Source organism: Cottoperca gobio, chromosome 12 (assembly GCF_900634415.1).
Source record: "Cottoperca gobio chromosome 12, fCotGob3.1, whole genome shotgun sequence".
In the NCBI taxonomy this organism is placed as follows: domain Eukaryota; kingdom Metazoa; phylum Chordata; class Actinopteri; order Perciformes; family Bovichtidae; genus Cottoperca; species Cottoperca gobio.
In genome coordinates, this window is record NC_041366.1 from 8422711 (window position 1) to 8438088 (window position 15378).

At 42.7% G+C, this 15378-nt stretch overlaps 2 protein-coding genes and 1 long non-coding RNA gene across 8 annotated transcripts in view; 2 read left to right on the plus strand and 1 right to left on the minus strand.

Moving 5' to 3' along the window:
* LOC115016682 (galactose-1-phosphate uridylyltransferase-like) overlaps window positions 1–4870 on the minus strand; it is a 46991-nt gene extending 42121 nt beyond the window's left edge. For 3 of the 5 annotated variants that reach the window (XM_029444633.1, XM_029444638.1, XM_029444636.1), the window contains exons 1-4: window positions 4735–4870; window positions 3507–3676; window positions 3161–3236; window positions 2650–2698 (exon numbers count right to left, since the gene is read on the minus strand). In XM_029444633.1, the coding sequence (XP_029300493.1) occupies window positions 2650–2698; window positions 3161–3236; window positions 3507–3676; window positions 4735–4771 (332 nt within the window). In that variant the 5' untranslated portion in view covers window positions 4772–4870. The remainder of the gene's footprint in view (window positions 1–2649; window positions 2699–3160; window positions 3237–3506; window positions 3677–4734) is intronic. The other 2 variants (XM_029444634.1, XM_029444635.1) reach the window with 2 other exon arrangements.
* A 243-nt stretch (window positions 4871–5113) lies between these two features.
* On the plus strand, window positions 5114–8533 carry sigmar1 (sigma non-opioid intracellular receptor 1). Of its 2 annotated transcripts, XM_029445380.1 has the most exons (6): window positions 5114–5218; window positions 5352–5450; window positions 5596–5647; window positions 6054–6202; window positions 6504–6596; window positions 6862–8533. In XM_029445380.1, exons 2-6 carry the CDS (start codon window positions 5387–5389, stop codon window positions 7089–7091), a joined length of 588 nt encoding a protein of 195 aa, XP_029301240.1. In that variant the 5' UTR covers window positions 5114–5218; window positions 5352–5386; the 3' UTR covers window positions 7092–8533. The 2 variants fall into 2 exon arrangements, with proteins under 2 accessions (XP_029301240.1, XP_029301239.1); XM_029445379.1 differs by having other exon boundaries at window positions 5136–5450.
* Window positions 8534–13184: 4651 nt separating this feature from the next.
* On the plus strand, window positions 13185–15169 carry LOC115016918 (uncharacterized). The gene is made up of 3 exons (XR_003833208.1): window positions 13185–13298; window positions 13409–13598; window positions 13726–15169. It is a non-coding gene; the product is annotated as an uncharacterized LOC115016918 (long non-coding RNA).
* Window positions 15170–15378: the final 209 nt, after the last annotated feature.

Below are 15378 nucleotides of genomic sequence, written 5' to 3' on the forward strand. Positions count from 1 at the left end.
CCAACAAACATGGTCTGAGGTAAATATCACAGGCCTGAAATCAAAGTCCTCATAATGTAATCTACTTCCTATGAAACATCCCCATCTGCTGGTGCCACAGAGGATTTCACACTAATTAATATACAATAAGGTCGGTGTGGATTTGTGATTTTGTTTTGCATAATTTAAGATGTCATGAACACAAGTGGCATGCAGCGTGTTGATTAACAAAATCCTCTTCTCTTATAATAGCTGATGATAATCACAACAACTTATGAAAGTTGCCTCAGCATGACCGCTTGCATGATTGCTCTCATCAGATCAAATTTAATTTGTCATAAATTTGAATGTATCATCAAGGAACGTTGATTAAGATGCATCCTTGAGTTCATTCTAACCACATCTTCTAATATCTAATATACATCTCATTGTGACACTGTATGTTTTATTTATTTATTTAAAAAAAAGAACCAAGTATTAAAACATAAATGTTGCTAATTGATGTATTATTTATTCTGTCCTTTGGCATATTTTCATAGTTTCATAGGATGTATCATTCCAATTAATAACATTCACACATTCGCCTCTCTGGGAACCATCACCTTATCGTGGTGAAGAGGTTTGTGTGTCCCTATGAACCTGAGAGCTGTGTTGTCTGGAGCCTAGTGCTCCTGGTAGGGTCTCCCAAGGCAAATTGGTCTCAGGCGAGGGGCCAGACTAAGAATGGTTCAAAACGACTTCATGAAAAAAAGGGAAAGGAAAGGAGAGACCCTGCCCGGAGGAGCCCGGGGGCCCCGTCTGAAGCCAGGCCCAGAGGGAGGGCCAGACAGCGAGCACCTGGTGGCCGGGTTTGCCACGGAGCCCGGTCGGGCACAGCCGAAGAAGCTACGTGGTGCCTCCCATCCATCCATCCTGTGGGCCCACCACTCATGGGAAAAACTGCTGGGGTCGGGTGCGCTGTCACACGGGTGGCAGTGATGGTCAGGGACCCAGACATGTGCTAGTCATGGAATGGCCATAACAAACACCATGTTCAAACATAAGGATGCTCATAAGTGTATGTGGTACCAGAGCACCCTAGGCCATAGGTCAATGATTGATTTTATAATCGTATCATCTGATCTGAGGCCGCATGTTTTGGACACTCGGGTGAAGAGAGGGGCGGAGCTGTCAACTGATCACCATCTGGTGGTGAGTTGGATCAAGGGGTGGGGGAAGACTCTGGACAGACCTGGTAAACCCAAACGGGTAGTGCGGGTGAACTGGGAACGTCTGGAGGAAGCCCCTGTCCTGGGGATCTTCAACTCACACCTCCGGCGGAGCTTTTCAGCCATCCCTGTGGAGGTTGGGGGCATTGAACCTGAGTGGGCGATGTTCAAAACCTCTATTGCTGAAGCTGCGTTGATGAGCTGTGGTCTCAAGGTCTTAGGTGCCTCAAGGGGCGGTAACCCTCGAACACCGTGGTGGACCCGGTGGTCAGGGAAGCCGTCCGACTGAAGAAGGAGTCCTTCCGGGTTATGTTATCCGGTAGGACTCCGGAAACAGTTGCAGGGTACTGAAGGACTAGAAGGGCGGCAGCCTCTGCCATGTCAGAGGCAAAGCAGCAGGTGTGGGAGAAGTTTGGAGAAGCTATGGAGAAGGACTTTCGGTCAGCACCAAGGTGCTTCTGGAAAACCATCCGGCACCTCAGTAAGTCGGACTCGTTCCCAGTGAATGCTGGCCTCCGCCAGGGCTGCGCTTTATCACCAATCCTGTTCGGGATTTTCATGGACAGGATATCGAGGCGTAGTCGTGGAGGAGAGGGGTTGCAGTTCGGTGGCCTGAGGATCTCATAACTGCTCTTTGCAGATGATGTGGTCCTTATGACATCATCGGTCTGTGACCTTCAACAGTCACTGGATCGGTTCGCAGCCGAGTGTGAAGCGGTTGGGATGAGGATCAGCACCTCAAAATCTGAGGCCATGGCTCTCAGCAGGAAACCGGTGGATTGCCTACTCCGAGTAGGGAATGAGCCCTTACCCCAAGTGAAGGAGTTGAAATACCTCGGGGTCTTGTTCGCGAGTGAGGGGACGATGGAGCGAGAGATTGGCTGGAGACGGGGACGGTACTGCAGTCGCTTTACCGCACCGTTGTGACGAAAAGAGAGCTGAGCCAAAAGGCAAAGCTCTCGATCTACCGGTCGATCTTCGTTCCTACCCTCACCTATGGTCATGAAGGCTGGGTCATGACCGAAAGAACGAGATCACGGGTACAAGCGGCCGAAATGGGTTTTCTCAGACGGTTGGCTGGCGTCTCCCTTAGAGATAGGGTGAGAAGCTCAGCCATCCGTGAGAGACACGGAGTAGAGCCGCTGCTCCTTTACATTGAAAGGAGCCAGTTGAGGTGGTTCGGGCATCTAGTAAGGATGCCACCTGGGCGCCTCCCTAGGCAGGTGTTTCAGGCACGTCCAGCTGGGAGGAGAACCCGGGGAAGACCCAGGACTCGGTGGAGAGATTATATCTCCTTACTGTTCTGGGAACGCCTCAGGATCCCCCAGTCGGAGCTGGAGGGGGGTAGGGGTAGATGATGGATGGATGGAACATTCACACATATTGTACACAAATGCTTTACACAGTGTGACAGCAGTCATTGATTATTCCTGTAATGTGTGACATGAATCTTTGCTCTTACCAGACGCCCCTGGCAGCTTTAGACTGGAACAGTGGATGTTGATCTGAACCTGAATAACACATCAGCAAATGTAAGTTGTTGAACAAAAGGTATCACACTTTCAACAATTTATTTTCTTTGTAATCTTAGGCACAAACACATTGACCACCTGCACTTTTTAGCCCTGATTGAACAGTTCATAGTTCCATGAAATGATTTAAAATGTTTTGTGCCTAAGATGTAGATAAGATAAGTCGGCAAACATTATGTCTGTGTATACTGTGATTCCTCACTCCTCTTAATTGACTGGTATGATCCGCAAGTGATCAACAACTTCTTCATTTTGGAATCCTATTTCCACTAGGGTTTAGGAATTGTTCCTATCCACCCCTAGGTAAGACAATTGTGGTTTGTATTTAATCAAACATAACAGCAGTGGTTGTTCCCAGATCTGCACTCTTCTGACTGCACTTTTCTAGTCTATTATGTGATACAATGAGCATTTTTACAGCATCATAAAAGTGGCATTTACCAGGATCTGGAGCATCTGGTTGAAGAGCAGGGAAGTCATTTTCAAAAAGAAAAGTGCTTTCATAGTCTGGATTTACCTGGAGAGAAACAGACAGAAACAGAGATATCAAAGAATGGTAGAAAACAACTAAATCTAATTCTTGTCCAAAGCATATACTATTTATAATTGTCATATGTTTGGTTGCCGCATGTTTCCAGATATGTATAAAAAATGACACATGCATTAAATAGTATTGATACATTATAATTTCAGTGAAATGGTTTATTACAGAATCAATTGCAACTAACTGCATAGAAACAGAAGGGATGTTTGCATCGATTGAATTATTGTATCTCCCTGTTCTTACCTCTCCATTTGCACGTGTGTTCCCGGGACAGAGTGGGTTGCGGGAGTCATGTCTGGGTATGTGTTCCTCAGGAGGTTTTTCTACCTGACCTGCCCAGGGTCTCTTCATGCGGTGAGCGGACACCAGGACCCATGTGTCCCGCAGAGGGTTATAACGCAGATGCTGGTGCTCTGCGGGGTTTTGGAGACATAAGACAAGGCAATGTAATTACAGAGAGAGCTGGTTCTCTCAAGGGCAAAAGGGTGACCAAGACGGAATTCTAATCATGTGCATGTGAAGTCAACCTGACAAACTAGTCACTCAAAGTAAATTTTATCCTCTTCATGTTGGTTTAGCAATGACAGTAAAATGCTGATTTGTCTTGTTGAATGCTTCCAATCATGGCAACATTTAATAATTATTTTCATTATGAATGAATTGGTCTTAAAAAAGAAAAGAAAAAGTATAAGTCATTTATTCTATAAAATGTCAAACATTTGTTATACTCTAGAATCTAGATATTACACATAAACAACATCAATAATAAACAACATCAAACTCTGAAACACATCCAAAAGCATTCAGATACAGATGATTATGGTATAGCTGTGGTTTATAGGGATGACTATTTCAGTAGTAAATCAGCAGGAACTCACGAGACTACACAGCTGACTGTGTGTACTGTAACGCAATAAGTTGTCTGTCAATGTAAGAAGACAGGCCTGTCTGAGTGGTTTGAAATCAATATTGCTTTCAGGGAGCCTATACGGTCTCTTTTACATGGAAATTCAATGACCGAACTCCAATGAAAGATATGTGAACTGAATGCTTCCTCTAGTATCAGAAAAAACAGCTTCCGGGTATACTATGTCTAAAGACAGTTTATAAATGACTAGAACATACCAGTAAATTCGGCTTTTACACAAATCACTTTGGTTGAATAAATATGTTGCAATAATTGGTTGAAATTGGTTGATTGCAAGCATGATGCGTTTAGGTAGCGTTAGAGGTAAACAGTAAGAAGACAATATCTAGTGCTCTGTAGTGTTATGGACCCATGCGAAGTTCAATATCCTAATTACTTGTAAAGTATGTATGTAGTATGTTTGTGTGTATTTGGTGTTTAGCAAGGAATAGATAAAATGACCAAATGTTGAATGGAGCTTGGAATTACTTCTCTGCACCGATGTAAACAAGAGATCTGCAGCTACCGTATCCGGGATGCATACAATAATTGTAAATGTTCTACCTTTTGGATCAAAACTGACTTCTTTTTTGGTGCTCATGTCTGTCGGTGCTGTTTGAGAATTGTCACCTCACCCTGAACCATCAACTCCTTCTGAACTTTAGTTAACAGCTAGCTACCTCCTGCCCAAAAACTCCTCTTCCTGCTTCCTGTTTTTTTGACATGCAAAAAAAACTTGCTGTTTGGGACAAATCAACGTGTGAACGTCGGCAAAAACGACCAAATATAATAACATGAAAATGAAATGTTTGAAATCAATACATACTCTTAAAATATATATTTGTGGTTAGGGTTATTAACTATTGTTAAATTAGTATGCAGAAATATCTAAAAGCTATCTTAAGGGGGTTTTACAGTTTGCTGGCAACCCTGAAGTTGCTGTCGCCTACGTGACTGACTCGTCCTCTGATTGGCTGAGCAGCCACTTCCCGGTCCCACCTGACCGGGAAGAGGCTGTCAGTTGGACTCCACACCTCCTCTCCCGATGGTGTGTTTGAAACAACCTATCTGCCTCTGTTTACACGTGTAGTCAAAACTGCTGCTGTGTCTTTGTCTGTTTATTTTTGTTTCCACCATGTCTATAGTCAAAACGAGTTTAAAACTATTCCTGTTTGCTGCAGTCACCGTCCTGGCCGTGCTGCTGCTGCGGCACTGGATGGCCACTAAGCAGTACGTTTTCAACAAAGAAGACGTCGCCAAATTGGCCAAACAGTACGCAGGTGAGTTTGGTAATGAGGAGTTGTATAGCTACATCAAGTCAAGACCAGCCTGCAGTTCACTCAAATGCAATCTAAAAAGTGTTGGCAGCCAAAATAGTCCTTCTCCCTGCCTTCCTTGTGTACAGTGAAATGTGTCTATTCTCAGGACCGGACCATGAGCAGGCCTTCTCCAAAGTGGTGGTGGAGCTCAGGAAGAGGTAAACACTTACACTATTTTGAATCAGAAATATATTTATACACTGACTGACATGTAAGCACTTATAGCTGGAACTAATACACATGTCATCCCCTTGAAGCTGCTACAACCAGGACATTGCTGGTTGCTTTTATTCAAAGTGCTGAAACAGATATCACAATCCAAATGTACCATATTTAGTCAATTGACTTTCATAATTTCGGCTTTAGACTATGTTATGTCTGTATTGAAAGTCACAATTCAATCAAACTTGGTTAGCTACTCAGCCTTGAAGATAGGACTGCATCTAACAATGTTTTCCCAATGTATCAAGTACTGATTTAGTCTTAAAAAAGAATAGGATTGAATACTTTTTTAACGGTTTTAAGTAAGTTTAAAAAACAGCTAATAAAGTGTAACTGAACTAGGTACCCTGGCCACATCCTGCCCGACGAGGACCTGCAGTGGGTGTTTGTGAACGCCGGAGGTTGGATGGGCTCCATGTGTCTCCTCCATGCCTCGCTCACAGAGTACCTGCTGCTGTTTGGTACTGCAGTGGACACAGGAGGACACTCAGGTGAGGAATGACAGGGGTTTAGAGTTGGTCTGTTTGTCATGCAATTGAAAACTTGAATATATTGAGGAGGACCACACTCATGTTTTTGTATAATCTGGACCCTTGCCTTTAGTAGGTGGCAAATAGAAACAGAAGGGGTTTGTTTAAAAAACCTTAACATGCAGTACATGTATCCCACAATTGTATTACTTATATTGTATGCTGAATATTTGTTGTCCTATTTTTATATTAACATTTTGTGATCACTCTGTGCAGCAACCAATAGAAATTTGACTCCATGTCGGCTCTCTTCTTCCGTCAGGTCGTTACTGGGCCGAGATTTCTGACACTATCATATCCGGCACCTTCAGACAGTGGAAGGAGGGGACAACCAAGAGCGAAATATACTACCCTGGTAATACCGTAACATATTTAATCTACAATTTTATGTTTTTGTATTCATGTTTTCCTTACTATCCTAAATGAATGGTGCAACCATACTGTATCTGAATGAGAAAAACATAGTTATTTTTTTCTTCTTTACATTACAGGTAATTTAGCAGACGCTCTTATCAGGTACAGGGACAGTCTCCCTGGAGCAACTCTGGGTCAAGTACCTTACTCAGGGGTACAATTTTAGGAAATTCTCTTCCCTCACATCCAAATCTTTTTCTCCACAGGTGACACCATCGTACACAGTATAGGTGAGGCCACGTCTGTCCAGTGGAGCGCCGGGACGTGGATGGTGGAGTACGGCCAAGGTTTCATCCCCTCCACGCTGGGATTCGCTCTGGCAGACACTCTGTTCAGTACCCAGGACTTCCTCACGATGTTCTACACCGTACGCGTCTATGTCAAGTGTCTGCTGCTCGAGGCTGGTACACTACTTACTGAAACCGGAGTTTTCTAAAGTACGGTCAAGGCTTGGATGCCTGCACAGGGACAGTAACAGCAAAAGGTTTGCCTTGTCATCACATAACATTTTACCCTTGACCACCAACATCTAGCATGGGAAAAAATATGTGCTAGATCACTCAAGTTTAAATATTTTTACATGGAATTGTAGACAATCAAACATAAAAACAAGTATGGATTATAAAAGGCCAAAGCTGTGATTAAAAAGAACTGGTTGTTGACAACTTTTGCCACCAAGGAATCACTTTTTAAACAAATATGCAATGCTTAAATTGGCTTGAAAAACAAACAAAAATGTTCAACGCAAAGCCAAAGCACACTATTTTCTTAGTAAATACCCATTTCATATTTATATGCCTGTGCATATTAAGTAAATGAGGGTCTTCAAGAAGATCTAACCTCTTAAAGCAATCACAGATATCCACATCAAAGTAGTGCATTTGCTCCAAAGATTAAGCCTCTGGACGTTTGGCTCCCATTTCCTCATTGACAATTGATGATAATGTTGAAAACCTTAGGAGAAAACTGCCTGGATGATGTGTGTGCAATGTCCTATTTTTTGGCTCAGTATGAGTCATAGTCAGGTTCATACCAGCTCAGACACAGCAGTGTTTTAATGATTATAAATACTCTGTCATGCTGTGTGCTCTACTATTTTAGGGATACTGTGAAGCAACCAATTCCAATTTTCTTTAAAAACTTTGGTAGAAGGTTATCCATTTATTCTAACATAAACGTATTTGTAGAAATGTGGGAGCCCTTTTAAATGTTTTCCGTGTTATACATTAATCGTACATGTTCCATTCATTGATTTAATGGGAGGGATTGAATTTGTGAAGGTGACTCAATTCAAAAACTGTTTCTGAAATGTTTCAGCATTTGTAATAGCTCAAATAGACATGGCACAAGCATTTTGAAAATGTAACTGTAGAGATAAACTTGAATGATATTGGGCTCTGACCAAGTGGGATTACTTGGCGACAGCGTCCTCAGCCTCCGTTCATTGTGTGGAACTTTGCACTAGCCCAACAGGGCAAAACAAAACACTATCCACAGGCCTCATCCTCTATCATTTCACTATAATATAATGCTGGGAAAAAATGGCAAAAAAGCCTTTTTGAAAATAAATATTTGTCTATTTCACTTGGAATTGTACTTTATAACAAAACACTTCTGCTGAATCACCATCTCCCAGTTCGTATCTTTTCAGATTAAACAGCCTTATTTTTAGACTGATGCCTGAAGCCATCAAGGACCATATGGGGAATTATACCGTATTACAATTTAAACTATACAGCAGCATCAGCAGCAGTGGTCTCATTGATGGGCGGCAAAACAAAAAACATTATCGCTGTACCTTAAATGTTGATGAGCGGATATGCAATTTACTGTAAGGTAAAGATAAAAACTGAAATAAATGTTTTTGAAAAGAAAATAATTCACATCTGGTTTATTACTTATTTATACATGCACACATCAAATCAAAATCAATCTGGCAGAGCTCACCTGTACTGAGAAATCCATCACAAGTCCTGCAAAATAAACATCAGGGGTCATTTTGGGTGGTAAACACAAACACAAGTGAAAACACAAAACTGACCTTACAGTGGCTATAGAAAGTCATCATACCCTGTGAAAATATTTACCTTTTGTCACATTACACCCTGGAAACTAAAATAAATTAAATCTAACTTTTTTGAACTGCATGTACACATTATGACCCTCATCATCAAAGCAAAAAATAATGTAAAATAAATTCTGGACACTTATTAAAAATGAATTCGTGAAATACCTGGTTTGGATAAGTGATCAGCCCCTTAGAGTATACCATTATAAACTTGCTCACGTGCAACCAATCAACTTCCAGATCAAACACCAGGCTAATTGCCCCCCACCGGACATCCATTCAAGTGACTTTGATTACTTCAGAATCAAACCAGCTGTTTCTTGTATAGAAGTGCATGGTTCTGCAAAGAATGTACCATTGTTGGAAAAGTGCTTTCAAAAGGCCTCCGGGATAAAGTTGTAGGAAGGCACAAGTTAGGTGAAGGCTACAAAAATATTTGAAGGCTTTAGCGCTCCCTCTGAGTACTGTTCAGAGCATCATTAAGCAGTGGAAAGCGTATGGCACCACCAACACCTTGCCTAGATCAGGCCGTCCGTCCAAACTGGATGACCGAACTACGAGAACATTGATCAGAGAAGCTACCAAGAGGCCGAAGGCAACTTTGAAGGACTTACAAGTCTTTATGGCTGGGACTGGTCGGTCTGTGCATGTGACAACAAAGCTGACCTGTATGGCAGGGTGGCAAGAAAGAAGCCTTTTCTCCAAAGGTGCCACACTCAGTCTTGTTTGTGCAAAAACACACCTGGAAGATTCTGTTGCCATGTGGAAAAAGGTTCTATGGTCAGATGAGACTAAGATTGAACTTTTTGGACTGAATTCCAAACGCTATGTTTGGCGAAAACCGAACACAGCACACCATCCAAAACACACCATACCTACTGTGAAGCATGATGGTGGCAACATTATGTTGTGGGGATGTTTCTCTTCAGCAGGGACTGGGCACTTGGTCAGGATTGAAGGGAAAATGGATGCTGCCAAGTTCACCCACATTCTTGAGGAAAACTGTGTCCTTCTGCTAGACAATGTGCAAATATTCTCCAATCTAGGTGTGCAAAGCTAGTAGAGACATATCCAAATAGATTGATGGCTGTAATTGCAGCAAAAAGTGGCTCTACGAAGTATTAAATCAGGGGACTGATGACTTTTCCAACCCTGTTATTCTAGTTTTTCATTTTTTATTAATTTTCACAACTCTCAACTTTTTTTTCATTAGTTTGATGTTGTAAGGCTACATTTGTAAATAAAGCTGGAAAAAGTCTTTTTTTTAATGGGTTTTGATTTCAGGCTGTACGGCAAATAAAGTAACTATTTCAAAGGGGTATGATGACTTTCTATAGGCACTGTATATACTCCAGAGAATGAATAAAAATAGGAATGAGGTTACAGAGTGTTGGTAGGTGGAGGGATGCTGCGTGAACAGATGTTATTTAATAAAACAGGCCCGCAGAACAGAAGAAAGACACATCAGTCCTCATCTCCGCCTGTAAATGTCAAGAGGATGCAGACAACCTGATTTGTTGTCGTCATATCCATGAGAGAGGTCTAGGTGATGATGACAGAAGTGTGTGCATTTCATGTGGGTGTATGTATGTGAGGTGAGAGTGTGCATGCTTGTGTACACGTTCTACATGGCATAGCACATGTGCATGGTGCGTGTAACCTGTGTGTGTGTGTTTATATTATACTATTGTATATCCACTCTGTGATGTTCCTTCCTCCCTGCCCATCTATCCATCTGTGTATGTGTGTGTTACCATATATCCCAGATATAGATTTAATGTCAGCCTAACAGACTAGCCTGACCCCGCTGCCCTCCTTCTCTTTAAGCCCTTTAAAGGAGATGTATTCAGAATCGAAGTTGGGCGACCGATGCTGAAATACCAACGTGCTCGGCCAGCAGCCGCACCTTAGTGGGATAGATGACGGTCTCTCTGACTAATACCTTTTTGTCTTCCAGGCCGATAATGTACTCCCACCGTCTAGTGGCTGTGCAAATAGATGTCCTTTAGGGTTTGAGCACACACACACAAACACGCAGAGTGAGGGGTGCATGTGGAAAATATCACAAAGTATAGATAAATAATACAAAACAAGATTTACAGTCACACAAACAATCACAAACATCCTCGTGCAATTAGGCTTGCATAAATAGGTCTCCTAGAATAAAATAGCAGATGAAGGAAACAGAGAGCCCCTGGGCCTTTATTATTACATAGCTTCGACTTACTCACAGCAAAGCTCTTCCCTGCTCTCTAGTGGATATATTCAGTACAACATCACTTGATATTTTTAGCATAGATATCGTTTTACATCATTTCAGAAGTAACAGCATACCTATGTGAGCCCTATATGAGGCTCAAGTTTAATATTTCAACTGTTGGCAATATTTGTGAGTAAAAGGAACTAAAACTGAATTTTTTACAAGTGTTATTTATACATAATTTTAAGAGTTCTTAATTCTCTGGAAAAGGGCAATACATTCAGAGAAGTTATTGTATAATAATTATTCTTATATATATTATTATTTTATAAGAAAGCATGCTCATGTCCAAACAGAAGTATTTTCCCCTCTTTTTGCTTATATAAGTACATAAGTGTGTTGTCATTGTTTCAGTATTTTAATCTTTTTCAGTGTTGTTGATACAGGGAGAGAATACGGTAACGTTACACTTGTGTACGGTAGCCCCTGAGGACAAAACACACGACTCCACAGAAACACGGTGAACCAGTGTTGCCAATTTGGCGAATTAAACGCTAAATCTAGCGACTTTTCAAATCCTATTGGCGACTTTTTTGTCAAAAGCTACTAGCGACAAATCTAGCGACTTTTCTGGTGTTTTTGGAGACTCTGACGTGAAAGCACGTATCGTATCCCCTCGCACTGTGCTACAATGGTCTGGAGCCGCGATCACTAAATGCGTCGATTAAATAAACCGCGTTACACAAACGCCGCAGATTAGCTCCGCCTCTATGAACCTGTACTTTAAAACTAGGAACCAAAATTAAAGTGCAGTACGACTACATAAACAGGGAAAACGTGAAGACAGTTACAACAGGATTATTATGAGGCTGCATAGGTGAGTTGGCTCAAAGTTATGATTTTGAGTTTGCTTGCTAGTTTGTACCTGTTGTTGTGATTGTGATCTCAAAATCTAAATAGACGAGATTCGAAGCTTTCTAACGAGGTATGGCATGGGTACCACATCCAGCATGGTGGACTGTACACAACACACAGCCAAATAAAAGTCCTGCTGGGCCCGCGGGCGGACCGTCCAGCTTTTTACAACTGTCACGTGTTGTTCCTTCACTCAGGCTGTGATATGAACCCGCAGATTTTGCTTATTTTTTGCTGTCTGAGCCAAAGCTTAAAAAATCTTAATAACAACCCAAATATGCAGTCAGTGGTAGACGATAGCCTACTTTTCTTTTTTAAAGAAGTTAAATATATGTTTCACGAAACTCTAATGTTGTCTGTGCGGAATGATCGGCCTTCTGTGTAAAGACAACAACAGGTCTGTACCACTAATGATGCAATAACAAGTGCTTTCATTAGATTTACTTGTATATAGATAGGCTATATAAATAAGTATGTGGATAATGGTGAATAAGATACGCCTCCATGCGCACAATATGTCTGCTGTAGGCTAAATACTGTGAGTTACATCTGAGCAACCAAACTGAACACTGGAGTAATACATGTCCAGTGTTATAATCCAGCTCTGACTGAGGCTGCAGTCAGATCTGGAGATTCATATTTAGATATGGAGTTGATCTCTGATTGTATAACCTTCAGATCACAGACATGAGGTGACTGTAAGAACATGTGTACAAAATGGACGTGGAGGATTCCTTGGTTGCTATGGTTTTCTCCAGGTACATCATTCATATACGATCATTATTTCAAAAATAAACAACGTCTGAAAACGGTCAAGAAAAGTGTTTTCTCAACTTTCACTCAACGATTTCTTCCAAATTATCGCTGTTATTGAGGACTTTTTACATCCGGACAAAAAGTAAAGACTCACAGAGACTGACGAAAGCGACGCAACAAACTTCCATCATGGAAAATGTGAGATTTGATCACTTTGAAACTCTGCAGTGTTTTCAATGTCATTTGAATCGTCAAACTATTCATTAAAAACAACGTACAATTATGTTTTAATAATATTCCCTTTATACATATAATAAAATAATGTATATCACTTATCTCCCAGCTGGAATACATTGATATTGCGTATTTCAATGAAGCTAATTAAAATAGGCCTGTGGCACTGAAGTACTTGGGCTTAGTACATACAGTAATTCCCAGTAGATATGTGACAAAATATAAAATATGGGCTACGGTATATGCATCACTAAGTTATTACTGACATGAGGGCGAAGTCAAAATGTCTGCTTTGAAAACGTTGAATTGTACTTGTGAAGCCACATTCTAACATGTGTGTGTTGTTGCAGTGTGATGTCCCCGTCCACCTGCAAGGCAAGCAGACAGGAAGGAGAATCTCTGGACGCCAGGCAGAGGGCGCAAGGAAGCCTGCAGCATGCAGACGGTGTCCCTGCTGTAGAGACAACCAGGTGAGACATTTGATTCTCATCTTTGTTCTTTCAAAGTGTTAAAAGTATGTTGTTAAGTAAGAAGTTTACTGGAGCCTGATATCCTCTCGTGTGTTGCTGACCTTCTCCAGGTGCCAGTTGTAAAGCAAAAGCGCCAGCGCTCTCCTGCTTCTGCAGACCTTCCCCAGAAGAGGAAGCAGACCGCCGTGGCCCCCAGACCCACACTGCTGCACTGCACCTTGACAAACCTCTAAAGATACAGAACCGCTTAGTCGAGGAGTACCAGCAGCTCTACCATGAAGCTGTAAATCATATGCTGAGGTATGTTGTGTCAACAATCAATCAGATAATTAACACATTTCCATCACTGAGAAATCTATCGCAAAATGTTTCATTCATTGTTCTGATTTAATTTCTGATATTTCTGTCACTCTTGAACTCCTCACAGGTTCAAGAGCAATCTGCAATCTGCAACCACCACCTCCACCTGCAGGTTCTGGCAGACAGCTGAGACAAAACCTCCACCTACAGCCTCTGTAAGCAACCTGCAGGCAGCGCCTCCACCTGGAGATTCTGGCAGACAGCTGAGACAAAACCTCCACCTACAGCCGCTGTCAGCAATCTGCAGGCAGCGCCTCCACCTGCAGATTCTGGCAGACAGCTGAGACAAAACCTCCACCTACAGCCTCTGTAAGCAACCTGCAGGCAGCGCCTCCACCTGGAGATTCTGGCAGACAGCTGAGACAAAACCTCCACCTACAGCCGCTGTCAGCAATTTGCAGGCAGCGCCTCCACCTGCAGATTCTGGCAGACAGCTGAGACAAAACCTCCACCTACAGCCGCTGTCAGCAATCTGCAGGCAGCGCCTCCACCTGCAGATTCTGGCAGACAGCTGAGACAAAACCTCCACCTACAGCCTCTGTAAGCAACCTGCAGGCAGCGCCTCCACCTGGAGATTCTGGCAGACAGCTGAGACAAAACCTCCACCTACAGCCTCTGTAAGCAACCTGTAGGCAGCGCCTCCACCTGGAGATTCTGGCAGACAGCTGAGACAAAACCTCCACCTACAGCCTCTGTAAGCAACCTGCAGGCAGCGCCTCCACCTGGAGATTCTGGCAGACAGCTGAGACAAAACCTCCACCTACAGCCTCTGTAAGCAACCTGCAGGCAGCGCCTCCACCTGGAGATTCTGGCAGACAGCTGAGACAAAACCTCCACCTACAGCCGCTGTCAGCAATCTGCAGGCAGCGCCTCCACCTGCAGATTCTGGCAGACAGCTGAGACAAAACCTCCACCTACAGCCTCTGTCAGCAACCTGCAACCACCACCTCCACCTGCAGATTCTGGCAGACAGCTGAGACAAAACCTCCAGCTACAGCCTCTGTCAACAACCTGCAACCACCACCTCCACCTGCAGATTCTGGCAGACAGCTGAGACAAAACCTCCACCTACAACCTCTTCCGGCAACCTGCACAGCCAGCTTCTGTCCTATTGCCATGTGGAAACCTTAGCGAGGACTGGAGATACACACACACTATGATCTTTCAGTTAACATGCAAACACATTTATACCTGCCTGGGCAGATAGTTCTTCACAGACTTCAAGATCTACCAGAAGATGATGGAGGGCCATCAGGATACCTTCCTTCTACACGAGTTGTGTACCAGAGATGCTTCTTCCTCCTCCCCATCCTGCACCTTCACCACCAACTCCTGCTCCTCTCCCAAACTGAGAGCGACCCTCCCTATCTCAGTTCCACCAGCAGTTTCTCACCAAGCAGACTAATGGAGGTGTGAAGAATGCAGAGACGCTCCACCTGAGACTTTAGTGCCTCATTTTTCCAGCCATGCTCCCTAAAAAAGATGACCAGTTTGCACTTTTACTGTTTACTTCTGATCCTTTGCACTGTTCAATAAAGTTCATCATTATCTGCAATCATCAGTTCAGTCATTTCAGTCCACAAGAATTAGCATAATATCTTTTCTAGTTACTTTCTGATAAGTCACCCTAATGAATGATTTATAGGAATTATTTATAATATCTTAGAAATGCTCATGTGTCTCTCTTTCTAGTAAGTTAAAAATGTTAGTAAGTTATTAA